Here is a 27,516-nt window from a genome sequence, read left to right on the forward strand (position 1 = left end):
CTAGAAATTTGAGAAACACCATTGTCCCCAATCAAAACTCAATGTGTTTGCCTACAATGGTGCCGGGCTTTGAGCTCCGCCGCTTCAATTGGCCTTGTTTTTGAAACTTGAAGTGTTCAGCACAAAGACTTGGCCCTCCTAGATGTCACCACCGCTACGCTTCTGTGTGTGTGTGTGTGTGTGTGTGTGTGTGTGTGTGTGTGTGTGTGTGTATGAGAGAAGAAAAAAAACACAATTAATATGAAGCTGTAATTACTCTCCTTCAAGCCACTGCACCCATTCAGGACCCCACCGGCCCATTTATTGCTTTATCCCATGCGGCTGATAATCCGACATGTTTTTATAAGGCCTCTATAGCGGTTTAAGGACACAGATCTAGAGGTGCAAGGCTCCAGGCAAGAGAAGTTATCATACTAATTAATACCAAGTTAATAATAATAATGATAATGACAATAATAATAATAATAATAATAATAATAATAATAATAAGCCCAATTTCTTTATTAATTAACAGTGCAGTTCTTCATATTTACTCATTTGTCAAACCAGTAACAGCTATTTAGATATGTTCAACCTATTTAGATTCCCGAATCACGACAGTAGATATATATATTCGTTTATTTTAAATATTATTTAATTATTAACTATTAACTATTATTTAAAATTATAGTTAACGAAATAAACAAGGAAGTAACTTTAAAAAGAAATCCATTTAATTATTCGGACCATTAGCTATTAAGTCTCAAATTATTAAAAAAAAAAAAAAAAATCAAACTAGCCTATATATTTTGAATCAACATTACCGCTGCACGCGCCTCTTGGCACAGTCGCCACCAGTGCAACCAGTGTGACCAAAATCGCCTCATGTTTAAAGACTATTCTAAATGAAAAAGATGTTAGTTTTTGGTCATTTTTTGGAATGATCTCCAATCTCTAAACATTTATAAATCATCGATCATTTATAGACTTTTACTAAATATGAAAGTGTGTTCTCTGTCTGGAGTAGCCGTGCTAATGGTCAGGTGATCTGAAATATACTCATTTCATTTATGATGATTATCAGCACAACACAGCCAAACTCAGTGGGTGAGAAGATTAAATGTGACATTATTTGGTCTAGGGTGAAAAAGAGCAGAGCACGTTGATACATAATAAAGAAAGAAAGACATGAACTATGACCAAAAACTTTCCTAAGACTGTTTAAGCAAACCTTAAACACAAACACTGATTTTCATGAAGGAGAGCCCACAAGTCATCTGGCCGATAAAAGCTGATTTTATTACTACAGTGAGGGTTGTATTTGTTTTTTGGTGCTGTACATTCGGCCACATGTCTTTTTATTAAAAGATTTTCACCCAATAAAAGTGGATAATCTGTCAGATCCTGCTGGAGTCACCAGGTGAACACTGGCTTCTGTGGCTATGCTCAAACTGACAGCTGTGTGAGCTCTGTGAATATATATCTGAAAAAAGACTAAAGAAAATTACAATTACAGCTAGAATTTGGTTGTTTTGCTGCCTTTAAAATGTAATTTTGTCAGCCTGTTTAAAAGCATTTTAATGGGCATTGCACTAGAGTTTATGTTGAGGGGGAAAAAGGAAAATGTTACATTTTCTTGAAATAAATACATGTTAAAGTGTTTAACAAAGGATCCAATTGTACACATTTTAGCCTTGTAAGATGTTTAACCCATTTCAAAGCCAGATTTTTAAAATCAGATTGGTTGCTATTGTGTCATTATCAAGAGAGAGAGAGAGAGAGACCCTCCTTTTGTGCCCAAACCTCATAGATTCTGTTTCTTTGGACTGGGCCTCCATCTCTGAGAAAGTAAACTTGGGTTGACCCTCCAGGTTAGGGCAGTCTGGGATACGAGCGATGATCCTGTGATTCAGGGAGCTGCCTGGCCCTTGAGATCCCAGTGGGTCCCACTTCAAAAGGAGGGAGGAGAGATCACTTGTGTCAGGAATTTTGGTCCTTCGCCAGTGGGCTACATTCTTGACCCCAGCGGAGCTGGTTAAACATCATGGACGCTTCCCTCTTTTGTCACCAGAGAATCAAGACAGCAACCTGATGTTGCCACCACTGAATCTGTGTCAGGGAAGCCGGCAGAGTAAGCTCATTAGCACACAGACACTTTCTCATCCACCCTGTGTCACATTTAAAGGGTGCACGCACTGATTAAGATGTCCAACTAAAGTTTGACCAATATGTCAAAGAACAGCTGATATTACTCATCCAGCCGAGTCCAAACATGATGCCCCCTCCATTATGAGGTCAACAAATTAAAAAGTCAAAGCAGTTAATGTGCTTAATGTCTAAAGGGAGTGATGGTGAATACTTTGAAGATGATTTGAAAGGATTTTCATGCCGCCCAGCCTCTTCAGAAAAGACATGGCATTTATTGATTTTTGTCTGTTTACACTCATTTTTGATCAATCATGCACCCATGTGCTCAAATACTTCCCTACATGAAAAGCTCCAAAGGTTCTTACCCATCCAAAAAATGAATCAGATCCTCTCTACTGTGTGATGAGAAACATCTTAATAAATTATTTTGTTCTGAAATAAAGTCCTAACATTTTGACTAAACCCTGTTACACAACTGTCATTCTAGTTTCCCTCAAACAGTTAAAGCCCAGATGACTTTTTGCTCAGTGAAACAACTAATGACAAGTTTGATCAGGTAAAAGAGAGAGATATCATTATGTCTCATTGGCATTTCCGACCCGATCACCATCATCTGCTGCAGTGGTACAAAAGGAGCATGCCTGTGCACATTAGAATCAAAAAGCTGCGTGATAGAAACTGTAATCTCACACTCGAGAGGAGCTGCACTATGTACACTGTTCCCCCAAGGAAGACACTGACAGACGAGCGGAGGTGCACCTGTCTGCCTGTTGCATAAACGAACTCGACTTCATGCTCAGTGAGCTGCTCACCCTGCTCTGACCTCACCCTCGCCCTGAGCTACACACACGCACGCACACACACACACACACACACACACACAATAACCTATATGAACAGACTTCTATGTCTAAGTAATACAAATGTCATCCACAGACATTTAACATTTGCCCTTAGAGCTTCACTAAGTTCAGTATTTCCCTCAAGCAGAACATTTAACATTAAATCCAGCTCCTACTCTCACTTGTCAGGACTTCTCACTGACTTTTAAGGATTTGTTTGGCAGAATTGAAGGACACCAATGTCATGTTCAGATGCCAAATCAGTGTTTAACATAAGCTGTGTCAAGACATAGTGAGCACATATATATAATTTTAACTGAAACATATCAGCTACTACACTAATTTCCATAAAAGGTGATCATTGTAGCCAAGTTAAGGGATCACTGAAGACATACCTGTTTGGACTCTTTGCAATGAAACCTGCTTCACTCTCCACAACAGCCACCAATAGTGTCAAGGCCCCATCTATGACTCCTTCCTGAAAAAGCCGAAAATTTGCACACAATACACTTATTTATACCACTTGTACACAGAGTCAGTGGCAAAGATTTTTCGTCCTATTTTAAGTCTTTTTGAGGCCTATAGAAACCTTTCATTTGTATATTATAGTATGTCTTCTTTCACAAAAATGTTACGCAAAATTAGCTCAAATATGTGATTGTTTTTGACACTCAGAGATTAAAACAGAAAGTCAGGATTTGTCCTGTGATGTCTCTTCCTCTCTATCTCTGCCAGTGCCTTCAGCAATATGTCTTGTCTGGTCAAACCCAGGGAAGTGTGGCTGGCTGAGCACATTAGGGCAACTCATTCCTCGCGTGAGAAACAAGACAGCCACTGAAATTCTGATTAACACACACGCACACTGCAGGATGCTTGTGTGACACACACTGTGTATCACACGAGCGATCTCATGTTTTTTTTTTTAAAGCACAAGAATAACTCACATTACCAGAGCGTGATATGAAATGTCTACATGGTTGTGAATGACCTTTTAAAACAGTTTGAGACACCTAAGGATTTGATGCAGTGCTCATGAGATTCATGAGATAATTGTCTATTTCACCCACAAGGATTAAGTTGAAGCCTGCAGAACTCCCATTTCACACTGAGAACAGCTTAAACAGACTCTCCTTCAAAAAGTTCTCCACCTATTCAGTGTAGATTAATCTAATCCAGCTCATAAAGAAGATTTGAGCTACTCTGGGACTAAAGGAGGTCTTATGTTGTCCCCCCCAAACAGACAAGAGTTGATTTTAGTGGTCAGGTACAGCATTCGTCTTCTTGGTAGGAAGAGAAGTCAGACTTTATATTTCAAGACTCTCATTATTTCCTGACATTAACCTTCTTCTGTAAAGCTGTGTTTATGATCAATCAATGTTCTGAGAAAACTCACCTTCCCTGACTCTTCATCATTTCTTGAAATTGTTCATCATAGCCAGCATTATTTAAAAATGAATCTTGTCACCATTAAAGTACATAACATAGTTTAGTGTGACACAATTATTTAATATTTTAGCATGTTCTGTACACTGTCTGTAGAAGAAACTAACTAAATGCCTCATTATGAATAATAGCAGTTAAAAAATGTCTGTGATTTGACTTTTGCTTTGCTCTGGATCGTTGTTTTTACATGATTACATGAGGTCGCTGTAATCTGCCCACCTGTTTATTGATGAGGGCTGTTTTTCCTGATGTGGTTTGTTTATGACGCCCGCTCTGCTAAAGTTCTCAAACTTTGCCTTTAGCTGACAGAAGAGCCCTGCTACAGATGGAGGGCTAAGCCTGCGTGATCTCTCCTCGCTGAAGGCAGGAAATTGGCTGCGGTGTGGCTGATATTACCAGGTGGCGTGTGAGTGAGAATATTAAAACATTTTGTTAAGAGAAGTATGTAAAAGGTCTGCCAGAGATATGATGATACATATCTAAACTTTGACATCTATCTGGACAAACTTTGTCCCATATTCAGGTTATCTCCATTGTAATCAGTCTGCGCTCTGAGGAGGTTGTTTTTTCTCTCATCTCGTTTAGTCCACCCACAGCTTAGACACTAACAAGAAACCGCCAGTATCACAGAACTACCTTTGTAATTTACACTTAATTTACAAATTAAGTTTCTGGTATCTGTAGTTTTCAATTAGGAATCCTCAGATTTTAAAAGAATGGAAATCTGGAAAACCATTAGTTTTTTTGTTTGTTTTTAACATTAAACCCTGAAGTCTACTGAGGTATAAAGCATACCTAAGCATACATAAAACAATTTTCAAACAAAATCCTAAAACATATTTTTGAAATAAAGTCAGATGATCTTCCATCTTGTGGGTTGCAGAGTATGACATAAGTTTGAGTAACTTTTCTTATAATAAAACAACATTACAATAAGACACCGCAACCATCTCAACAAGGTGAAAAAAAAACATGTTTCAACAGATTTACTGGTGAGACGAATTGATGTTCATATTCATATATTTTATATAATGTATATCAAACTAAAACTAATACAGCATCAAACTTAAAAAGGATCAAGAGAAAAAAAAAAGAAAGAAAAAAACAACTGAAAACTGAGCAATTTGTTGGCTTGTGGAGCAGTGGATGTTAAAACCAGCCGGGAGCGGAGAACAGATCCTGTCGCATCCCAGTGGCAGACAGCGGACGGAGGGGGTGAAGGGCTGGAAGGTGAGGAAGGGAAGGGGAAGGTTGAGGGAGAGATGGAACGGGGAATTTGGAAAGGTAAAGGTCGGATAAATACAGGTGGAGATGAGACAGCCCCCAAACTTCTGCAGGGCAACATCTCTTCTTGCTGTTCATTTTATTTATTTATTTTTTTTAAGCATTTTTTTGATTTCAAACACAAAAACCATGTTCTAAAAAAGCAGCCTCGGTGTGTTGAATGTGGAACTGGGAGAGAACAAGTCCATGTTTTTTTTTTTTTTTTTTTTCCTGTGACAAAGATTTGTCTAGTCAGTCTCTCAAATGCTGTTATCTCACTATGTTGTGTTTATGTTGTGAGGGGGAAAACCATGACACAGCAGTTGGAAACGTGAAGTTGTGAAGTGTGTGTGTGGGGGGGGGAGAGAGAGAGAGAGAGAGAGAGAGAGAGAGAGAGAGAGAGAGAGAGAGAGAGAGAGAGAGAGAGAGAGAGAGAGAGAGAGAGAGAGAGAGAGAGAGAGAGAGAGAGAGAGAGAGAGAGAGAGAGAGAGAGAGAGAGAGAGAGAGAAAGAGAGAGAGTGAGAGAGAGAGAAAGATAGAGAGAAAGATAGAGAGAGAGGGAGAGATGAATGTTTGGCTGTGTGCTTGTGATACTGTCTTTGCTCCTCTGTGCAACATGTGTACACTAGGCATTCATGTACCACGACCAGGCCGAGGGCAGAGAAGCTTACTTGCACTTGTGTGTCACTGGATGTGCATGCCAGTGAGTTCATGTACGTCTGAGAGGGTGGTCTTTGTGTGTGTTGGTGTGTGTGTGTGTGTGTGTGTGCGTGCGTGTTTATGTTCTGTAGGCCCAGACTGGAGGGGAGGGGGGGGCCATGCTCGGTGACTAGTGTGTGTCCAGCCAGTTCATCAGTCAGTCACTTGGTCCTCTCAGCTATCAGAGGGCCAGTTTCTACTCTTTAGCCTCCAGAAAAAGCGTCTCCTGTGGAAACAACTTGGCCTCCAGCAGAGTTGACCCTGGATCCAACTGGGTGATCTGCAGAGAGACCACAGGAGAAATAGAGGGAGAATGTTAGACCACCATCAACTTAACTAATAATTATTTTTTAAAAATGGGTCAATCTAGACAGTTATGAAAATAATCAAATGTCAGAAAATCTGTGAAAAATGCACTTCACAATTTCCTAGATTCTAAAATGTCATCTTCCAATGTCTTTTTTCGCACCAACACTTAAAATACCAAAAGATATTAAATTTAGATCAATATAAAACGACTGAACCATAAATGACTGAACCAACTTATTATAAATTTCTTACATGATCAGTACTTAAAAGACATCTTGACCAAATTAGATAAGATTCATGGTAACAATCCTACAAACTGGACAAATCTTAAGTACAGGTATTGCCAAATGGGCAGTCAGACATGTTTTAAAGTCAGTTTAACAATATTATTTTAACTGCATTTTTCAGATTTATCTATGTTAGTGTGGACATGGCCTCAGTCGCTCGAAATCCCTTGGTGACTGTCCCGCCATATATGCCCTGAGATCCAGGCTGGAGAACAGTGTAGCTTTAGTGCTGCACTCATTTCATTGAGTGTGTGTACGCCATGTATTATTCTAACATTGTGTTTTAAAAAAAGTCTAGGCAGTAATCTGAGCAGCTAGAGCTTTGTTTCCCTATGAGGACCATCAGGTTTATTTTCTTAAAAAGGCCCCAATCCAGAACAAACTGACAAAGGTTACAGGAGAGGAGAGCAGAGAGTGTGTGTTGTAAAATCTTTTTGGTGTGTGTGTGTGTGTGTGTGTGTGTGTGCGTGTGTGTGTGTGTGTGTGTGTGTGTGTGTGTGTGTGTGTGTGTGTGTCTGAACAAGAGAGAGAAAGAGACAGGGATTAAGAAGAGAACTTTGTGCATTTTGGATGACTAATAATGACTAATTTCACCTGAGAAAAAGGTCAAACAGAAACGTAGCCAACGGTGGAAAGAAACATCATTCTGTGTTGAATACACATATTGTTGAAAAGCAGAGGAATAATGCAGTACCACCCACAATGGAGCTGATTGAGTTAGCTGACATGAAGGCAGTCTGACCTATGTTTTTTAAAACAGGACAATCTGACTCTCTCTCTCTGACACCCACCACCCCTGTGGGCCTCTTAGCTTATGTGAGCTAATCACTTGAGGGGTTGTGTTACATCAGGCCAATCTAACACCTGGGCTGAATGGGCTGTGTGACGGCGAGGTGGTGTGACACTGAGATGTGTCCAGGGCTTATCTGGTGGCTGCTGCGTCAGCTCCTCTGATTAGGGCTCCTATTCTAACCTCAGGGTGGGATAATTAACCAGCTCCCTGTACCTGCTGTAGAGGGTCGAAGGGCAAGCCGAGAATGTTAAAGGTCAGCCTCCAAACAAGCAGAGTGATAAGTCTGAGACAGACTATTGTAGGGAATGAAACGTGAACTGTGACCATGACCTGAGCCCCAACTTCACCTACACTCAACCTCCATAGAATACATGACAAGTGTCTAATCAGCGTCGTAACAATAAAGTATTTTAATAAGTGCAAAGGTCTTTTCATTTTGATTTGATTTCATTCTCATTGAATCCTTGTTAGCTCCTTAAAATCAATTATTCTATACACTGAAGGGGTTGAGAATGAGTAAACATATGTGATATAATAATATATATAATATAATTAAAACAATCTACACATTTAAACTTGTGTTAACTGCACAATCTGTAAAATTAGAGGATGTTCAAGGGCTCAGAAAAGGGTGAGAAAAGGAAAAAAAGAAGTCAAGTAAATTAGGGGAAAGTGAACACGTCAGCATCAGACAACCGATCCATCTCCCAAGGGAGTTCGGAAATGTCACACCATGTGCACACCAGCGGTCTTTGACTCCATGTCTTTCATCTCCTTGTCCTCATTTCGACGTGTCATTTAGACTCTTGACTTCTCAGCGGGGTCCCGAGGAGCTCGGTGCGGGCAGGGAGGGGCTGCCATATCAACCTTATGCCCTCACCTAGTCGACTGGCTCATAGCACAGCAGGGAGCGAGATGCCACGAAGAGCAGTAAAATTGTGTGTGTGTGTGTGTGTGTGTCTTTATGAGTGTGTGTGTTTGCTGTAAACATATTCCATCCCATTGGTGGGGAAAACGACCAACAGGGCTGCCGCGTTCCTTTTCCCACCTTGGGAGCGGTGTTTCGCAAATGGCTGCCATGCTAATGAACCCGACAAGCTGTTATGACACCACAGCATCAGGTAAGAGTAAATGAGGCTATGGGGTGGAGCAGGTGTGTGTGTGTGTGTGTGTGTGTGTGTGTGTGTGTGTGTGTGTGTGTGTGTGTGTCTGTGGACTATATATATAAGCGTGTGTGTAGCTGTGAGTGAATTCGGATGAGAGTTTGTGCTAGTGGTGCACCAGGGAGAAATGACGGGGGGAGAGCAGCATCTGACTCTGAAAAAGAAAGTAGGGAAACAAGATGCCACACTGACACAGGAGACAGGCGCCATCGGTGATTGTTTACATTGTTATCCAATTAACAGACCATAAGCATGGAGGCATCTGTCAACAAACAAAGCTGTTGTTTTTCCTCTGCTCTGCCTAAGCCATATTCTCTCCTCCTGTGCCTACACAGCCATGCATACATACATACATGCATGCATACATACATACATAAGACAGAGTCTAGCTCCCTGGTTTGCAGTTTGATTTTAACTTTGAGTCAATATAGTTTCCATCAACCAATTCTGATCAAATCAATCAGCTGAATTAGGGAAATGTCTGACTAACTTAAATGATGTCATTCATTTCAGCAGATTTCTTCTGACTTTGTGGAAAAACATGTTCATTAAAAATACACAACAAATTAACTGAATTGAACTGTGTCTGTCTGAACTCTAAAGAAATAATACAATAATGGGGGCTCAGCATAAAAAAACCCTAATTTTAAAACTGGAACCAAATGAAAAGACAGATGGTGTTTCTCGGCAGTCTTTGATATTTTATTATTCTTTACTTAATAAAAAAATTGTATGACATAAAATACTCAGCTAATACGAACCCCATGTATTTGGCATTATCAAATAACAGATTTCACCACGGTTAAAACCACATAATTAGCTCTTAATGTGAAGTTTAAAATAAATACCACAATTGTAAGTCACTTGATTCAAATGAATAAAACACACTGATAACAGAGGAGGCGACACTAAGCAACGCTCAGCAGTGAAAGGAAAGAAAGGGAAAATAAACACAGACCCTCAAGATGTCCGTTTCCAACATAATCAAATGTGCAGCTGAAATAACGCATTTTTAATGAAGCCATTACAGGCTCTACTATGTTAATTAAAACCAAATAACTTGTCTGTTTTAAACTAGTGTTGTCAAGTGTTTATTTGGCCAATTACAAAAGCAGTGGGAGATCATTATCTGCTGCCAGGAGCGTTGACAGCACGTAGCGCCGGGGCGTGAACAGAAAAGAACAGGCCAGAATACGGTACTTCAAAGGAAGAAATCCACCGCATAGACTGGATGAGGGGGGAACAGGGAATGTGGAAAAAGAGAAAAGGAGAGAGCAAGTGAAGTGAGAGCAAATAAGATGGACTAGTTCAAAAAATGATTTAAGAATGTTAAAAAAGAAAGAAAGAAAGGGATTTAGGGAAAAGGTGAGAATGCACATGGAGAAGTATATAAAGGCTAAAGAGCAAAAGTAAAGTATAACTGCAAAAGAAAGGGACTGTGTGAGCAGGAGAGAGGGAGGTACAGAGGCTGGAAGAGAGGGAAAGAGGAGGGAAAAGGGAGACAGAAGGAGGGAAAGCTGGAGGGAAGACAAGGAGGAGGAGGAGGAGAGGGCTGAAGGTGAGAAAGGGGCTGAGAGTAAAGAGTAAAAATTCAAAGACTGCAGCTTTTAACATTAAGAGATCAAGGAGATACTGGCCTCAGACGGAGCCATGGCAACACACACACACACACACACACACACACACACACACACACACACACACACACACACACACACACACACACACACACACACACACACACACACACACACACACACACACACACACACACACACACACAATCTATTTTCATAGATGGAGCAGGGTGCCATACAGCTCTCAGACAGGTTGGGAGAATATTGTAAGAACAGTCCTGACGAAGCAACTCTGAATGAAACTACTTTGAAAATAAACAGCTGTAGCTCTTCCTGTGAATACGACTCTTTCAGATAGCAAGAAAAGAAAAACAAAACGAACCAGTATAACAGATGTAAAATCTATTTCAGTACAGTGCTCGGCCTCTTCTGTGCCGTTGTTTATTTTTTCTGCATCTCAGGTTTTGTCTGACAATCATTTGGACCATTTCACTGACAGAGCTGGAAGAAGGATTAAGAGAGGGTGAAAGAGAGTACAGTATCACAGTGAGAAAAATAAAACGCTTGTTTGACAGTGTTTGGGTGTCTATGAGCAGCCGGGCAGGAAGGGGCGATTGCTGAGTAGGAAGACAGAATTATTATACCCACAGTCTAAACATGTTCACCGCAAACTGAAGGAAGAAGACCTCAGGCCTTTCAACGGTGGTTTGTGCTCGCCTAGTATCAAAGAAAAAGGAGGAAATTCTTGAATGGAAAGCTGAAAACTGAAACACTAGAAACCCCCCCCCCCCCCCCACCCACACCCCCCTTTCTCAAACTCGCTGACAGTCATAGAAACGGAAAAGGGTTAGCTCCCTGAGCACGGCTAAGCCTAGTACAAATGATGCCAGTGTAAGGCCTGCTGTAGTGCTGAAGAGATAAGCCACTGATACCAAATGTTGAGGAGGAGACTGAGTCCAAAAATTGAAGACTAATAGACACTTTTTGGCAAAGCAACAGGAAGGTGGCAAAAACAGGAAATTAGACACTCTGGCTCTGATGATTTATCTCAAAGTGTCAAAAGTTGATTTACAAACAGGATTAAACCAGTGTTACTAGATTTACTGATTCACTGTATAACTCTTTCTGCATGTCAGTAACGTGTTAGCTTTAGCCAAAAATATCATACGGAGCTTCACTTCATTTTCTCAAGTTGAACTGAGTAAAAATCTCCAATTTGCTGTACAGTTGAATGAGCAGAAATTAAATGAAACAGGATGATGGAGAGAGAAATAGCAAAAGAAAGAGTGACACTGCACAAAGCCACAGAAAACTAGAAAACAGAAAGAAGGTTTCAACAGTTGTGCAGTATTACAAATGCAATAGTGGTCTATCCTCTATCCTCTGATCCTGGCAGAGCAACAGTGAGAGCGTCTGGACGGGATGGAGGCTTTCAATGCTCCCTCTCATTTAATTACAACACAGAGCTGCAGGATTAGACAGGGGCCTGTGTTCACAGCCTCATACTGGCACTACCACTGATCTGCTTCCCTCTTCTCTTTCCCCAAATCTCTTGCCTTTCTGTTTTCTGGAATTATCTCCCATCTTCATCTTTTTAATATTTTTCTCACTTGTCATCTCTAACAAGTTCTCTTTCCGACAGTTTCTCTGATTAAATCTCTTCTTTGTTTAAGCTTTTGTCTTCTCTGTTCTCTTCCTACTAGTTGTGCAGCCACCATCCTCTTCTCGCTTCTCTACCCCTCTAATCCTCCCATCCTGTTTTTGCTGGAATTTCATCTGCGATGCAGACACATCTTTATCTCTGTCTCAAACACATGTTTACTCTTGATTATAAAGAGACAACTGTGAATCCTTTAAGTGACAAAGTTGTGAGCGGGGCATGTGTTTGCTTGAAAATATTTGTGCATGTGTTGAAGTGTGTGATTGTGACGAAATGAGGAGTGTGAGCTACGCGTTAATGTGTGTGTTAGTTTGAGGTGTTTGTGCCCCAGTGGTCTCTACAGACTACAATGGCACACTGCCTGGGCAAGCCTACACACACACATACACATACACACACCTCTATACAACCACCACCCACCCCTCAACATGCACTCCTCTCTTGATTAATGGAAATCCCATTTTTGTTTCCAGCAGCATGGCTAATTAAACTGGTAGTTAAAACAGTGCTCATTAGCTCGCTACCATAGAGCGCTACGACCAAGCCCTCTAATGACTGGTTGTAGCTGGCTGATTGCTGCCGGGCGTCAGAAGAAGAGCCACAGAGAATACTACCGTTAGTGCTGACAACTGTATCCTAACACAGTCATAGTGTACTGTATTCACAACGGGCTGATACTAATTAATATTCACGGAATATTAGGTGTGCGCAGGTGGATGGATAAACACTCGAATTAACTTGTCCCATCACAGGAACGAGTAAACAAAGGCAGTGATGCACTGGTGTTGCTGCAGCACACAAACACTGAAACTTAAAGACAAAACAACAATAATAAAAAGCAGGAAATAAAGAAATTGTCAATCAACCATAACATACTGTCTTAAATATTGTCCCTGCTGCACACCACCTACAGCTGCTGCTTAACTTTTAGCTCTGGCCGTCAGGAAAAAGCCAATTACAGCTGTGGATCTCTCCAGCAGAGATGTTAGCTGTGGCCGAGAACACTTCATAACCTGCTGCTACTCAGCTGAGGTATGGACAGATTTAGCAGTTGTTTGCGTGGGCAGAGAACTGTTTTGAAGGACGGCAGAAAACAGCGATTTGACAACAGGACAATCCCAGCTGTGAATTCTAAAAGCTCACGTGTTGATCTTTAAAGCCCTTTCATTGGACGTCTGTGAGGAGAAAAGAGGTTAAGGAGTCCTTTTGTGTGTATGTGCAAGTAGGTGTACCACTCACATTCTACGATGGAGAGGAACTTTAACACGGCAAGTATCCCTTGGAGGCCACACTATCATTCCTCACCATAGCCTGCCCCTCCGAAACGCCTTTCCACAAACTCGCCACTTGGTGTGCGGATTCGCAGTTTGCTGATTTGCTCTCCTGACCCCTCTTCGGCTCTGGGCGTAGGGCCTGCTCCAATGACAAGCGGATTGCCTGAAAGAATGGATGGGAGAAATACAGTACTGTGGTGACTACAGCACAATAAACAGCTTAAAATCACTGCAGACAAGTTCAGCTTTATTTCAAAGTTTGTTTGAAGGTAAAAGATTTCTCTTTTGTGATTACACAAGACAAATGTTGAAGTAAAGTTGCAAATAAACAGTAACGATATCTAACAAATATTTTCCTCAGTTCACAAAATGATGCACACTATGACAGTTAAATGAGAATTAGAGAAACAAAAGACTAATAAAAATGATTTTGGTAGATACAGTAGTGATTCAAAATGCTAACTGAAGGAAAGAATATTTGCATACAGGTGATAGTGAGATGCAGCTGTCATTACTAGTGTATATTAGAATTACAAAGTCACCATGTAATAGTGTTTTGTTGTGGAAAACAAATGCCTTCCTGAAATTTTTTTGTTTGTTTTTTTATTAATTTAGCCTGTTTTGTGTACAATTAAAACATCATAGAAAAGAATATTGTGAAAGGGAAGAAGGAGAAAAGCCATAAAGCAAAAAAACCAACCTGATTTTTAATCAAATGTATTCATAAAAATTTGGTCTGCCTTTCTGTGTTTATAGTAAATGTAAACCCAAGATTCAACAGTAACACTGACAGTTATAAGGATGACGGCATACTATCAAAACAAGGTTGACAGACAACCCAAGAAGTTGCTCCCACAGTCTGATTACAGCTCTGTTGCCTCACATTAATTAAAGGACCTTCTTGTCCTGAGAATGTTATTAAATTAGTTGCCCTGTGTCTCACCCTGGTCCCTAAAGCCTGGTGTAGCTCAATAGGCTGCCAAGCAGCAGTTCAGCCTACTAAAAGCAGAGAAGTATATTCTTGATGCTTTATGTTTTCTTGCTGTTGCTCAGTTACTCTGCTGGGGAAATCTGAGATTGGGTATGTTGATTATATCAGTCTATCGCAGATAGTTCAGTTTCATAAGAGCTGATAAGAGTCTATTTTATGGATAAAACATTTTGTAATACTGTGTACAGACAGTCACACAGTGAGCATGGCTTTGCTAGCACAAAAGACAACCATCAACTGTCATCTTCCACAGCAAAGCTAATCAGCTCTCCTGTGTTCTAAAAAACGCGTTTCAGCCGCTCCCTCGAGCCTCCCTCTTCTTTCTGTTTCTGCCCCTCACCTCCTCCTCCCTCTGCTTGTTGTTCCTGTTTGGCCAGCCGGGGAGCATATGCTGTGACAACACGCCCCGGCTTTATTTACACACCATAATGCAATTATATTTCATAAGAGTGTACAACAGTAGCTCATTAGCAGCTTCTGGTGTTGGGTGGGCAGGGTAGGGCGCGTGCCGCTCCGCCATCAGCCCCCTCAGGTATAAGAGCTGATGCTGACTGAGTTAAATGGCCCCCCAGGGACGAACAAGTACACACACACACATACACAAATAGTGTGTGTGTGTGTGTGGTAGTGGTGGACATACAAATGTAGTCAACCACAGACACAAGCATAAACACCCACACAAGTGTAAACACCCACACAAGTGAGAGGTAGCGTCCCTAAAGAAACCACAGGACACGCGTCTGGTCGAGCCTCAGGCCCGCGCTGCTCCACACAAATAATCAGGAGCATCTTTCCATCCATTTATCTGCCTCTCCAGCTCTGCTCTGCTAACCACAGAAAGCAAACAGATGACGGGTGGCAGGAGTGGTGATGAGGGGGTGGGGGGGTCGCACCTGACAGTCACACAACTATATGCGGAGACCCCCTGAAGGAGGTAAATAGTAATGTCATCCCATAAAGGCACAGGAAACACATACACACTGCTGCCCCCGACTCCTCCCACCGTTCACCAGCTCCTACTTTCATCTCCCTCTTCTTTGCACAAAAGCATAAAATCACAGAGAAAGCACTCCCACAGCATTGTTCTGCCTCAAAACCCTCAAATGAATACATTTAAAAGATTATTATGAAATTAAAGTAACAACAGCTACAATGCAGATTTAGTTTAAGAGTCAACTTAGATAATAAAGATGTGTTAAAACAGTACTGTGGTAAAAATATGAATCAGCACATCAAAATAATTGTAGCCTAAAATTAATATCAAGAATAACACTAAAATGTGCTGTCCTGCTCTCTTGAGTCTTTATGTGAGAAAAATAGCATCTACATGGGTCCTTCTAGATTAAAATCTGCGAGTTCTGCAAAGGGATAATAGAGCAGGAGAGGAAAGTTAAAAGAAGCAGTAAAGACAATTAATTGTTTCGATCAAAATCTATGTTTATAATGTAATCTAATGTTACAGTGAACAGGAGAATGTGAATAAAATCTATTGTAAATAAGAATGATTTTTTGGTCTTACTGATTTAATCTCCAACAAATCACCTTTATAGTTAGACTTGTTTTTCAGCACACCAAAAACATATTTACCCACTTTTTTTTACCCAGAAATGTATTTTAAAAAACAACAAATTAATTGATAAAGAATGGAAACGATAAGTAGTAATAACAGATAGATATGTATCAAATACTTTTAATGCCCATCTTTATTTCCCAACTTTTTCTCTATGCGTCATCAGAACTAGAAGTACACATCAACACTACCCATGTACATGTGCATACAAGTGCACTGCACTGCCTCTCATGTTGTGATATGAGGGCAGGTGCACCTGTTTCCCATTTCAGGTTAACAAGAGTTAAAGGAAACGAAGTTGATATTTTCTGGGTTCAGCAGCTACTACTGGCACTTATATTTGTAAGGATCTAGACTGTAGCACACGTACAACACTAGTATGTTAGCACAGGTAACAGCATGGAACCCATGACGCTTGGGTACAGAGAATTGATATAAGAAGGGCCATGGTGGCTATTGTTTAAAACATACAAACATTTGGTTGATGGACTACAGTGATATAATTAAGATGGCTGGGCCTGTGGGCTCTTTTGTTGTTGTCTGTTTAACTGAAGTGACGGATCACCTGAGTGAGCCGGGTCACCCAATACCTCTCAGTGTGCCAAGGCTTTCTGCTGTTGAGTAAACAACAATCAGTGAGGACTACACTGTGTTACAATAGTGTGTATTACAACGTCGGTGCAATCCTCACAGACAACTATTCTTTTTCCTGTATGCGTGACAGTGTGTCTGCCTGTGTGTGTGTGTGTGTGTTTTCCCCCTCTTCACATACAATAATTGTTTTCAAGTGAATATGTGTGTTTGCTTAGGTTGTGTATGTATGTTTGTGTATGAGCCTGTGTACATGAACTGCCTCAGTCTTTTGTTCATGTTGGTTTCAATATGATGGTTGTGTGCTATACCAGTGTAAAGCAGTTAAATACAACAATAACTGTGTGTATGTAAGGTGACATTTACAGGGATGGGCTTCACTGTAATTAGGATATTTCATTCTTCCAAAATGGCTGAATGCCTGTTCGCACACACTACACATGCTTCACTGACTGGCAGGCTTCACCAAAACCGCAATCTAATTGACTCATTATTGTGAAGTGAGAATATGACGGATAAAAAAAACGGCTCAATTGCACAAAACATATTACTGTGTGCTGGGGAAACATATCCCTGTTCAGTCTTGTACTGATAAAGGCAGAGTTATAATTTGAGTTATTTCCGTAATGTCATATTGATGAGGATATGACTCTTCTCCTCACCTCCTTCTCCTCCTCTTGCTCCTTTCTCATCTGCTCCAGGCGAACCTGCTCGGCCTCTTCTCTCTCTTGCGCTTCTCTCTGAAAAAAAAAGAAATTAAATTTGTTCAACGGACGTAACAGCTTAATCCAAATTAAAATCCTGAGTGATGTGAAATGCTTAACACTGAAACTGTTTCTCACAGGTTGTCACGTTGTTTTGATGAAGCATTAGTGAAGTTTCAATGGTTATGAAGGAACAGGTTTTTCAAGCCGCTTACATGTTAAGGCATTGCAACTTTGTGTGACTGTTATCATTTCCAGCTGAGTGGTTATCAAGTCTATGATTCAATCTTATTCTCAGGAGCCAAAACTAAAAGAAGCATAAAGTAGCATTAAATCAGTCTTGTCTGAAATCTAAGAGCAAATCTAAATGTTTGCGTATTCTAATATACCAAGCTAACTCATACCTGTGTTACAAGTAGACCAGTATCTTAATAAGTTCTGTTTTTTAAAGTACCTTCTTACGGTCAGCCTCTAGAGACAGACGGTATGCCTCGTCTTGTTCTCTCTTCACCGTCTCTCTTGCCTCACGCTCGTCCTGGGTACAGAGAAGGAGAAAAGAAAGTGGGGCCCATTAACTGACAACATAACAAACGATACACAAGCACAAAGCATCTAAGCTGGATTGCCGGGTGTGGGAGCCAGAGAGAACCATGCAAAAGAAAATGCAGCATGTCAAGTGTGGTTACGTACAAACACCAGGTATGAAAGAGTAGCACCAGAGGGGAATTCATTGTGACCGGGCTGTCATTTACCAGACCCTGAGCCTCCTTTATGTTTCCTCATCTCAGTTTCAACGTCCTTTTCTCTTTTATTCACTCTGCCTCTCTCTTCCTGTTTGTACAGAGGGAAGGGGACAGGCGGCCTTTCTCTGTCTACCTGCTGTGGCTACAAAGTGTTTTATAAAGACTGGGACTAAATACGAGTGTCCATTGTGTTAACAGTGCACGGCCATTAGTTTTCTCTTTTCTGAAGGCCCATGCTGTGTGCCAGCCCGGATATGGCAAAGTAAGCTTATTGTGATGATCAGAGGGCCACTGTGCAGCTAAGCAAAACGACAGTGTGTATTGTTGTATTGAATCAGAAAATGCAAAGGATACATTTGTGCTTTTGGCTTGCATAATAGATGAACATTGAAAGGAGACTGTAAAAGAATGGAAGAGGGGGACAAAAGCATCAATAGTGGCTGCCGTCAAAAGACTGGCCTAGAGTCACGCAAACAAGTCGCACAGTAATTCATTGTCTATATTCATTTTGTACAGATGTTATACATTTTCAAATGCACTGTTTTGAATGACCTCATGTGCATGAAAGGCATGACATGAAATGTTAATTCACCATGTATCTGCTCAACCACAATGCGGTTTTAAAGACCTTATCTTTGGAGAAAAAAACAAACAGATTGTCCACATCTATATCTTGGCTTCTCATCAAGTTGGCTTCTAGTGGTGATAATTAGCTCCTACTTAAGTGTTCAGAAGTCCAAAATGCAAGCTGTCATACATTTAATGTTTTCTCAAAAATAACAAATAATGGAAAGTATTGCCAAAAACAAATCATTTTTGTTTGCTGCTCACTTTTGGAAAAAGTGGCTGAGATCTATATTAACATTTGCAACTTTTTACTGGATTTGAATCCCAGCTGCTGGTCTTTCTGTGGAGCTTGAATGCTCTCTTAATGTTAATTGTGTGTTTCTCACAACACAAAAAAATATGCATTTTGGTATTTAACATTACTCCTTTGACCAAGACATTGACCTCAAATTATACACATTGTTTCCCATATAGAATGACTGAATACTCCAAAAACTGTATGCTGGTTAGTTGATTAGTTTGAATAACGGCAAGTGATGCTGACAGATGCAGACCACAAGACCCTCAGTGAGTAGTCAGTTGATTAGTAACTGCTAAGCTAAAACACAGACAACCATTGGAATGACTGGCGAGTCAGAAAGGATGCTTGAAGTCACAATGTGGCTGTGCAGCTGCTCCATTTCCAGACAGACACAAAAGTCACTGTCGGAGTGGAATGTCTGTACTTGTGTCTGAGTTTGCCCTCAGAATGGTGAGGTGGAAAAATAGAAGAAAAACAAAAAGAAAGAGAGAAAGAAGGGAGATAGAGAGAGAAAGAAAATGAACAATCAAATGAGAGCAGATATAGTGAAGATAGGATTAGAGCAGTGTCAAGGTTGATTTCACCGTGGAGACGCGATAGATCCTGTCAGATACAGGATATACTCAAATCCTGTGGTTATTGGTACTAATAATGAATAATCACACTAGTACATTATGCTTTCATCATCACTTATACTCTCTATGCTCTTTTTGTGACATTTCACAAGCTATTTCCTTCTGGCAGGCAGCACCTGGGCAATTATTACACTTTATTAACCTTTCAGAACAACTTGACTATACACTTATGCCATGGCAAATATGATTTCTTATCTGTCTGACAGATCTCAATCCAGTTGTTGCAATGATTATAAAATGAGTGATAACAACCCAATAATAATATACTATTATTTTACGATGTTCCCATAAATACAAAGAAAGAAAAGAGTAAAAGCTGGCATTGGATGTCTGTTCAAATTCTCATTTACACATTCTTAGATGAACTAATTCCTGATTTAAATCAAAATGTTGTCGAAGTTAGACTGATCATTTAGACAATGTGAGAACTCTGGCTTGTCTGTTCAATGAGAAGAAAAGTTAATGTACAGTAAGTGTAGATATATTTATATGTATCAAAATAAAGTATGAAAAAACTATCCTTTTTGTATTGGAACCAAATTCGGATATCAATACCTGGCTTTAAGCGTGAACCAAGATCAGAATACACCATCTGACCTGACACATGTACATACTCAGAATACTTCTTGTCTTTAATGATTATTTGAAATGTGACAGGAATGGCAAACCCAAAATGACACAAGAGCATTGTAGCAATAATAACAAGACAGAGAGAATAGCTGTCACTCAATAGTGAGTAACCCACCTGATGATGTCTAAGCCTCAGGGAGTGTGTGACAACAACTCATTCTTTATCCACTGCTCCCACAACTGAAATGCTATTGACTGTTACATTAGCATTGTCAGAGAGGCGTACTGTTTGGATGACTGACTCTTGAACAGTTAAATTTCTAATATATTGTGACATCTGTCATCTATGGATACAATACTCAAAAATGAGGCACAACAATGTTGATGAGAGTCTGACAGCAAAGTGTGGGAATAAGAGACCAAAACAAAGAGCTGACACACTCCAAAATATCAGAATGTGTGTTGTAAAAAGGAAGAACTGGGTTTACTAATGATTATAAATAAAACCTAACCGAGTGAATCTTTAGATACTGTCAGATATTATTGTCAATTAAAATTTTTATTCAAAATGTGCTTTTTAGTCTGTCTGCAGAGACTCTATATTCTGCACTGTTTTTAATTCCTAAACCTCTGAACATAAGTTATAATTATGAAAGAGAAAAACACAGCTTGGCAGGATTATTCTAATACTCAGTAGGCCAAAAAACCTGCCTGGACAGAAACATGTAATGTGTCATTCACTGTCTGAGTAAACATATACTTGAAGAATAGCTAACTCTGATAGCTAACAGTGACAATGACATGAATGGTTAACAGGGTCAGGTGAAGAGGACCTCCCTGTGTTACTTTCCCAGATTCCTGTCTATAGATGAAAGACTTCCTCATGGTCTTCTATGGAGTGTATCCCTGAATGGTGTTTGTCAACTTTCTATTGCAGTAAAAGAGGTAGTTGACAGACACAGTGCAGCACAGTGTTGCCTACACACTGGAGTGAATGGGAGATGAGTCCTGTACCTATTACCAAAGACTGTAGTTGGCACAATAAACTAGAACTAAATGGGAATGAGGTGAACTGGTTAAAAAGTCTCTGTGTGTCATTTCATCAAAACCACAACACTTCTGATCTGCCCCAGCATGCTGCTATTTATCTATTAGGCAGAAGAAGAAGAACTAAAGAAACTCCTCTCCATGTGATCTTAAGTAACAGTTTTTTATGAATGTGGCTGTATCCATTAAAAGGTCAGACAGGGTTTCAGACAAATGTGTAAATAAAAAAATAGGTAATTTGAGGACACAAGAATTAACAAACTTGCTAGTTTAGTCACAGAGCAGGCACCGTTTGCTGTGATTTTATTTTATTAGATGGGCATGTGTCAGTGTTGTCTCTCCCTGCTGTTAAACTCACCAATATGAAACAGATTATTCAATCATATATTAGCAAGTCACAGATAGTTATTTCAAAATAATCAATTTTCTTAATCTTTAACAATCTGAGCTTGACATTTGTGTTTCTTTGTAGTCTCAGGTTTCCTGGTTGTGATCAAATCTTACCTCATCTTTGATGTCCTCTTGTTGTTGTGCTGTGAAGATCTCCATTGCTCCCATTAACCTCATCATCAGCTCGTCCACTGTAGTATTGCCTGAAGAAGAAAAACAATCACTTACAATGCACAATGTGTATATAAATCTCTCTTTTTACATCATTTACAAAAGTATCTATTGATAGTACAGTAAATCACATTATCAATAAAGTCATAATTACCTTGAATAACATTTAGAACTTCGTTGGATGTGCGTTTTCCCATGACTATAAGGAGCAGAGGGAACTGGTCTGTCTTGTATGTCCGTATAGTCTGTGTCACTACACTGCCAAAGTGCCTCGTACACATGGTGAGTAGTCTGAAAGACAGAAACAAATGTAATGCATTTATTTTATTTATTTCATTTGTATGATTGTTTTTATAGGTACTGAACACATTTTTACTGGATAAAAAATAGCAATAGAAATACATAGAACCATCAAACAACGAGACACATACATAAACACAAAAGCATGAACATACACACGAACAGACTTCGCTTTCAAATATACCCAGCTTTCAGATTGACGCAGAAAAGAGAAATACACACAACTCGTGGCATTAAGGACTTTAAAACCAATTCTGCTTTTTCTTATTCCATCAGAGTGACATGCTATCTCAATTGGAACAGCAGATGAATTAGTATTCCTCACCAGACACCCAGAATTGATAGGGCAGAAGAGGATTTCTTATTCCATTACAGAACTTTTTAAATTAACATTTCAGGGAGGGAAAAGGGTAGCAGGCAGCCGAGGCCCGCCAAGCTCCCTTTAAATGTCATAATATTAATGAATTGCTATAGACTGAATGCAAATATAGATTAGCTTTTTCTCTCGCCTTTTAATAAGATCTACTTTAATAACTGGCTGGTAAAATAGAGAAGTAATGGAATAGATGGAGAGACAGCGGGTCAGAGGAAGAGGATGAATGGAAGGAATGCTGTCTTGAGAGGGGGGTGTAACTCATTAAAACATGAATCCAAAGCTGAGGAAGTTACTTGCAGACTTCTCAAACTGCAAAAAGGAACTCACTGTGGTACTTTTGAAATAATAATCATACCAGTACATTTTCAAAATATGGATGTTAAAGTAAGAGAAATACTATAGCCCCTCAGTCCTATAGCCATACTACAGTCATGCACAACTGCATTTAACACTTTGAGAATATGAATCAAACAAAACTTCTATAGACGCTGAACTTTGAGTGACCCACGTTCTGCAATGAAGAAGTTGGGTCCCCTAAATCCCACTGATCGTTTTATCCTAACACTTGTCCCTGTTCAAACCTCAACTGGGGTAGACCATAACAATAGCCCACAGGGAAACTCTAACCTGTAATGAAAGGCCAGAGAACAATGGACACTAACTTGAAGGGTAACTCAATCTTAAATCTCCCATCAAGCACAACCTAACCTGCTTGGGTTTCCTATCGCAAAACTAAGGAAGTCAGTCCACCACAACAAAAATCATCATCACAATATAAAAACAGCTCAATCTAGAAACACAATGTAGACCTAGCTTGTGTCCACTGTTGCTTAGGACTTGAAAAATGCTTTAATCACTTGTAAATCAAACTATAGAACAAGTATGGAGACACAAAGGGCAGGAAGAAGTCAAGCTACTCCAGGACCTGAGGTGAACAGTTCAACACAGTCTCATCCAGCCATAAGATAACATGGTAAAGAATGTAGCCTAGTCTGTACCAGACCTGTGGCCTTTAAAAACCTCCAGGGGCAACTAAATGTAGAGGAAACACCTGCATGAAACTTGCAACTAATATGAGTTTAAGGCGTCGCTCCAATGATTAATGTGACTGACGGCTTCTAATTTGTCACCTATCCCATCTCCATTTCTCACTGCACATCCTGACAGCTAAAATAGTTAATGTTTCCCTGAACTGTCACCTTGCATCTTATCACGTCAAAGTGGTGCATGAAGATGCGAGTAGACTGGTTAGACCTGACATTTGCTTCACTGAGCAGCTGACGAGTCAGGGTAGTACAGTAGCACTGCAGGGAATGTTTTTGCAAGCCAACTGTATGGGAGTGTGTATGGGAACCGGATGCTCTGATAGCTCACTGTGTCATACACACTTTGTTTCAAAGTGAACATGGACATGTTTTGATTTGAAAATGACATTTTGTTCTTCGTCTCAACCAGTTATGCTTTCAGGTAGGAGGATGTCAAAAGGACAAGTCAAGTGTAAAAAACATTTTTTCCCAGCTGAAGACACCAAGTTACCCTTAAAGGTTATCAAAGAATAAAATGAACACCCAAATTAAAAGTATCATTGTGTTGCATTGAACCAAATTGTACAGGTGTTCATGTTATTGTACGACCCTATAATACTGAAGAATTAGCACAAAAATAATGTCAAATAATGATAGTATGGACTATATGTGTAATAGATTTGAGGAGGCATGACAATACACACTCATAATATGGTTTAAGTCTTTCAGAGCATTTATCTACTGATAGTTTCAATATTTGCCATCTGCCATGAATGTACAGCACCTGTACAATATATCAGATTCATTTCCCATGGGTGACAATTACACTGGCATCCAATCAGCAAAACTGCATTTATGCATAATTAATCATTTAACTGGGAGGCCTGTACAGAGAGTGAAGCAACAGGCACATTCCAATATCAGCAGGTTCATCACACACTCACACAATCAGGATAACGTTTTAACAGCCTGTGTGATTGATGCCAATCACCAGTCACTTTGGATCAACCAGAGAGCGTGAGAATGCAGAAACATGGTGTATGTGTGAGTCAGTGAGTGTGCATATGTGCATGCATGCTTTAGCAGCAAAGCTGTGACTAGCTGTGTGTGATGAAAAGCTCCAGATGTTGCCTGCCTTTTAATGTGCAATAAAAAGGCTCAGCTGGGGCAAAAAGCAAAGGAGGCCAATAGGAGAGAAAGGAGAGCGGAATGAAGGAATGAAGGAAGGAGGGAATTCCCTTAAAAGAAATAATAGAGGGGTGAGGTCAGGGTCTGAGTCTTTCTTAAATGGCTCCTACCAGAGGGCAGGCTTAACTCTGGTGGTTCTGGGGAGGGGCGGTTGAGGTGGTGGGATAAAGAAAAGAGAAATACAGAAAGATGGAAAGATCAGCAATGAGATGACAAGAGAAAGAAAAGATGTAGCAGAAAGATGAGGGCAGGTGGGACATAGTGGAAGCTTGTTCTGAAACAATGGAAACTACAAACCCTCAGCAGGTCCACCTTTACATCCACCTCTCCACTGCTCAGTACTTGAGCATGCAGAGGATTTGATCATCTGTCACACGTTGCAGACTAGATTTATTTTTTCAAATTCATACTTTTCAAAAACATTCACTATCTGGTGAAAAACATCCATCCTAATAGCTGGACCTGTGTAATAAACAGGTGCTGCACTGACCTGTCAGTTCTTAACACAGACTACTGGAGCTGCACACAGACTTTGAGCATAAATGGGGAGATAGAGATGTTTGGACTTCAAGGGAGTCCTTCGTCTCCCACTGACCCTCTATTCAGACAGCTTAGTCAAGATTGCCCAATCAGGGGCCTCACCATGCAAACACAACGCCTTTTGTTAGCATGCAACCTCAGAGCTTCAAAAAGAGAATGAAGTTGAAGAGAGAAAGAGAAGACAGAGATACAGGGTGTGAGCAATGGAGTGAGAGCTGAATGCCAGCAATTAAGGACAAGTCCACACAAATGCGAATAGATTTGAAAACGCTGTTTATGTGTCAAATGGGGTTCCCTCCACACAAGCATTTTTAGATCATTTTCTAAAAGTGAGCTGTCCACACTAATATGACAAAACAAAGATCTCATGCTCTCTCTTTGAAGGCCGAGATTTGCTGGCTTTAAATTGAAAAAAATATATCTACACAACAGTAAGTGATGAGATGTGGCAAAGCACTAATAAAAACTGTCTAAGAGAGGGATGAGATAGATAGTAACATGTTCCAGACAGCTTCCTGATCAGGGTACTCTGGCAGACTGCAGATCCCTCTGCACTCAGTCAAGCTACTCGCCTACTGAAATACATTCAATATCCTCTCTATTAGATACACCACAGTATTAATGCAAACAGTCTACTCCTCCAGACGGTTAGTCACATATAAATAAAACATAAGGATTAAGCATGCAGTCAGGGTTGGGAGGTTCAGTTATTGCTCCATTTATCTCTACAGTACCCTGAATGCGGGATCTATGAGAGGCCTGTTGCCCAAAAATATTAAAAGGTACAATTCTTTTTTTTTTTTTTTCAACCAGGGCCATCATTCCTATTTATTATCAAAACAGATTTCTCATTATAGCTTCATAAGGAGACTCCAGGGAATAACATAGGACACAGAATCAGTGTGTTGTAGTAATTTGATAATTTGGGTTAATTTGGTAATAATGTGTACTGTATGTTCACTATTATTTCTACATTAGAATATACATCTGGTTTAAGCTGGACTGCTTTCTGATCACTCAAGTTGTGACAATGCATAGACAGCAGAACTATTGTGCTAGATTCAATAATATTATAAAGGTGTTCCTATTATTAGGCCTCATTCACATACAGTTTGTATGCACTAATCTGTGCTTAAACCATACATACAAACGTTTTAAGCATAAAACGTATATACTATATATATATAGTCAATATTCATACAATGTAAACTGTATATTAGAATCACAATTATTTAAAAAATGATAAACATAAATTTAAAAGTGTGAAATTAGAACAATTTATTTACTAATTACAAATATAGTTATGCAGTTGTAATATATAAATCATCATAATAAATGTAATTAAATTATTATTATATTAAAATTATTAAGATGACAACAGCTTATATATCAGAATTTCCATATTGGAATGTGACCCTGATAAATTTCTCCGGTCAGATTTGGCTGTGATGAATGCAGGTTAACCAGCAGCTGGTTAACCAGCAGCCTGTTCAGTGTCCTGACAGTTCAACCAACTTTTTATTTACTGCGTGGTCATGGTACAACAGGTACGCTGCTGTATACAGGATACACAACCAGGCTCTAAACGGTTGTGCCAATGACATGTTCACCAGCCAAATCTGCTTTTTCTGGCTTCTACTTCTGAAACTCATGGGGAGTAAAGTTTTTCTAAATGTTTACCATCATGATCATCTTTGCAATGAGTGACAGTTCTCTCCACTGCTGCATTGCTCCAACAGAGCTTTCCTTATATAGAGAAATGGAGGCATGGTAGCATGCTAATTACATATATCGGGCATGCACCTGTCAGTTTAGAATTATTCTGATTCACTTACATACACATGGTGATAAGAACTAAAATAAGCACACTCACGTGTCATAAAACCAATATTTTTTTGTAAGTGACAACATTTCTATACACATATTGTGTCCACCCCATGAATGTGTTCAGTACCAATAAAATAGACAGATATATATTTCAGTCAAAATTAACAAACTATATTCATTATGGTTGTACTGTGTTTTGCCAAAACTTTCTTTTTTGTTTTAAATTAAACATGAGAATTCAGACTGTAACTGCACTATGCCTGGCGGTTCATCTGAAAATAATTAAACAACCATCTGGTTAACTTTGGTACCTGGCTTTGTTAGCTTCTTTAGTGACGTCCCAGGCCCATGTGATGAAGTTCTGGCTCAGATAGGAGACAATAGAGTCGGCACACATCATTTGGGAGCAAAAGACGTTGCTGAGGACACTGTCATCATTGTGGAGGTAGATGGCCAGCAGCTTCCTCTGTGGAGAAGAGCAGAATGAAAAAGAGTGTTAAAAGTAGAGAACAAAATGCACAATAGAACTTTTGTCGACATTTT

General features: G+C 39.8%; 1 protein-coding gene across 1 annotated transcript in view; it reads right to left on the reverse strand.

The window, feature by feature from the left end:
- Positions 1–5,414: 5,414 nt before the first annotated feature.
- The window catches only part of faf1 (Fas (TNFRSF6) associated factor 1), a 62,358-nt gene continuing 40,256 nt past the window's right edge, over positions 5,415–27,516 (reverse strand). Inside the window, 9 exon segments of the mRNA XM_053322966.1 lie at positions 5,415–6,654; positions 7,977–8,056; positions 13,469–13,552; positions 13,555–13,600; positions 17,252–17,329; positions 17,748–17,828; positions 21,661–21,749; positions 21,872–22,008; positions 27,285–27,439. Of these exon segments, the coding sequence (XP_053178941.1) occupies positions 6,571–6,654; positions 7,977–8,056; positions 13,469–13,552; positions 13,555–13,600; positions 17,252–17,329; positions 17,748–17,828; positions 21,661–21,749; positions 21,872–22,008; positions 27,285–27,439 (834 nt within the window). The 3' untranslated portion in view covers positions 5,415–6,570.

The sequence above is a fragment of the Scomber japonicus genome, chromosome 7 (genome assembly GCF_027409825.1).
Source record: "Scomber japonicus isolate fScoJap1 chromosome 7, fScoJap1.pri, whole genome shotgun sequence".
NCBI lineage: Eukaryota > Metazoa > Chordata > Actinopteri > Scombriformes > Scombridae > Scomber > Scomber japonicus.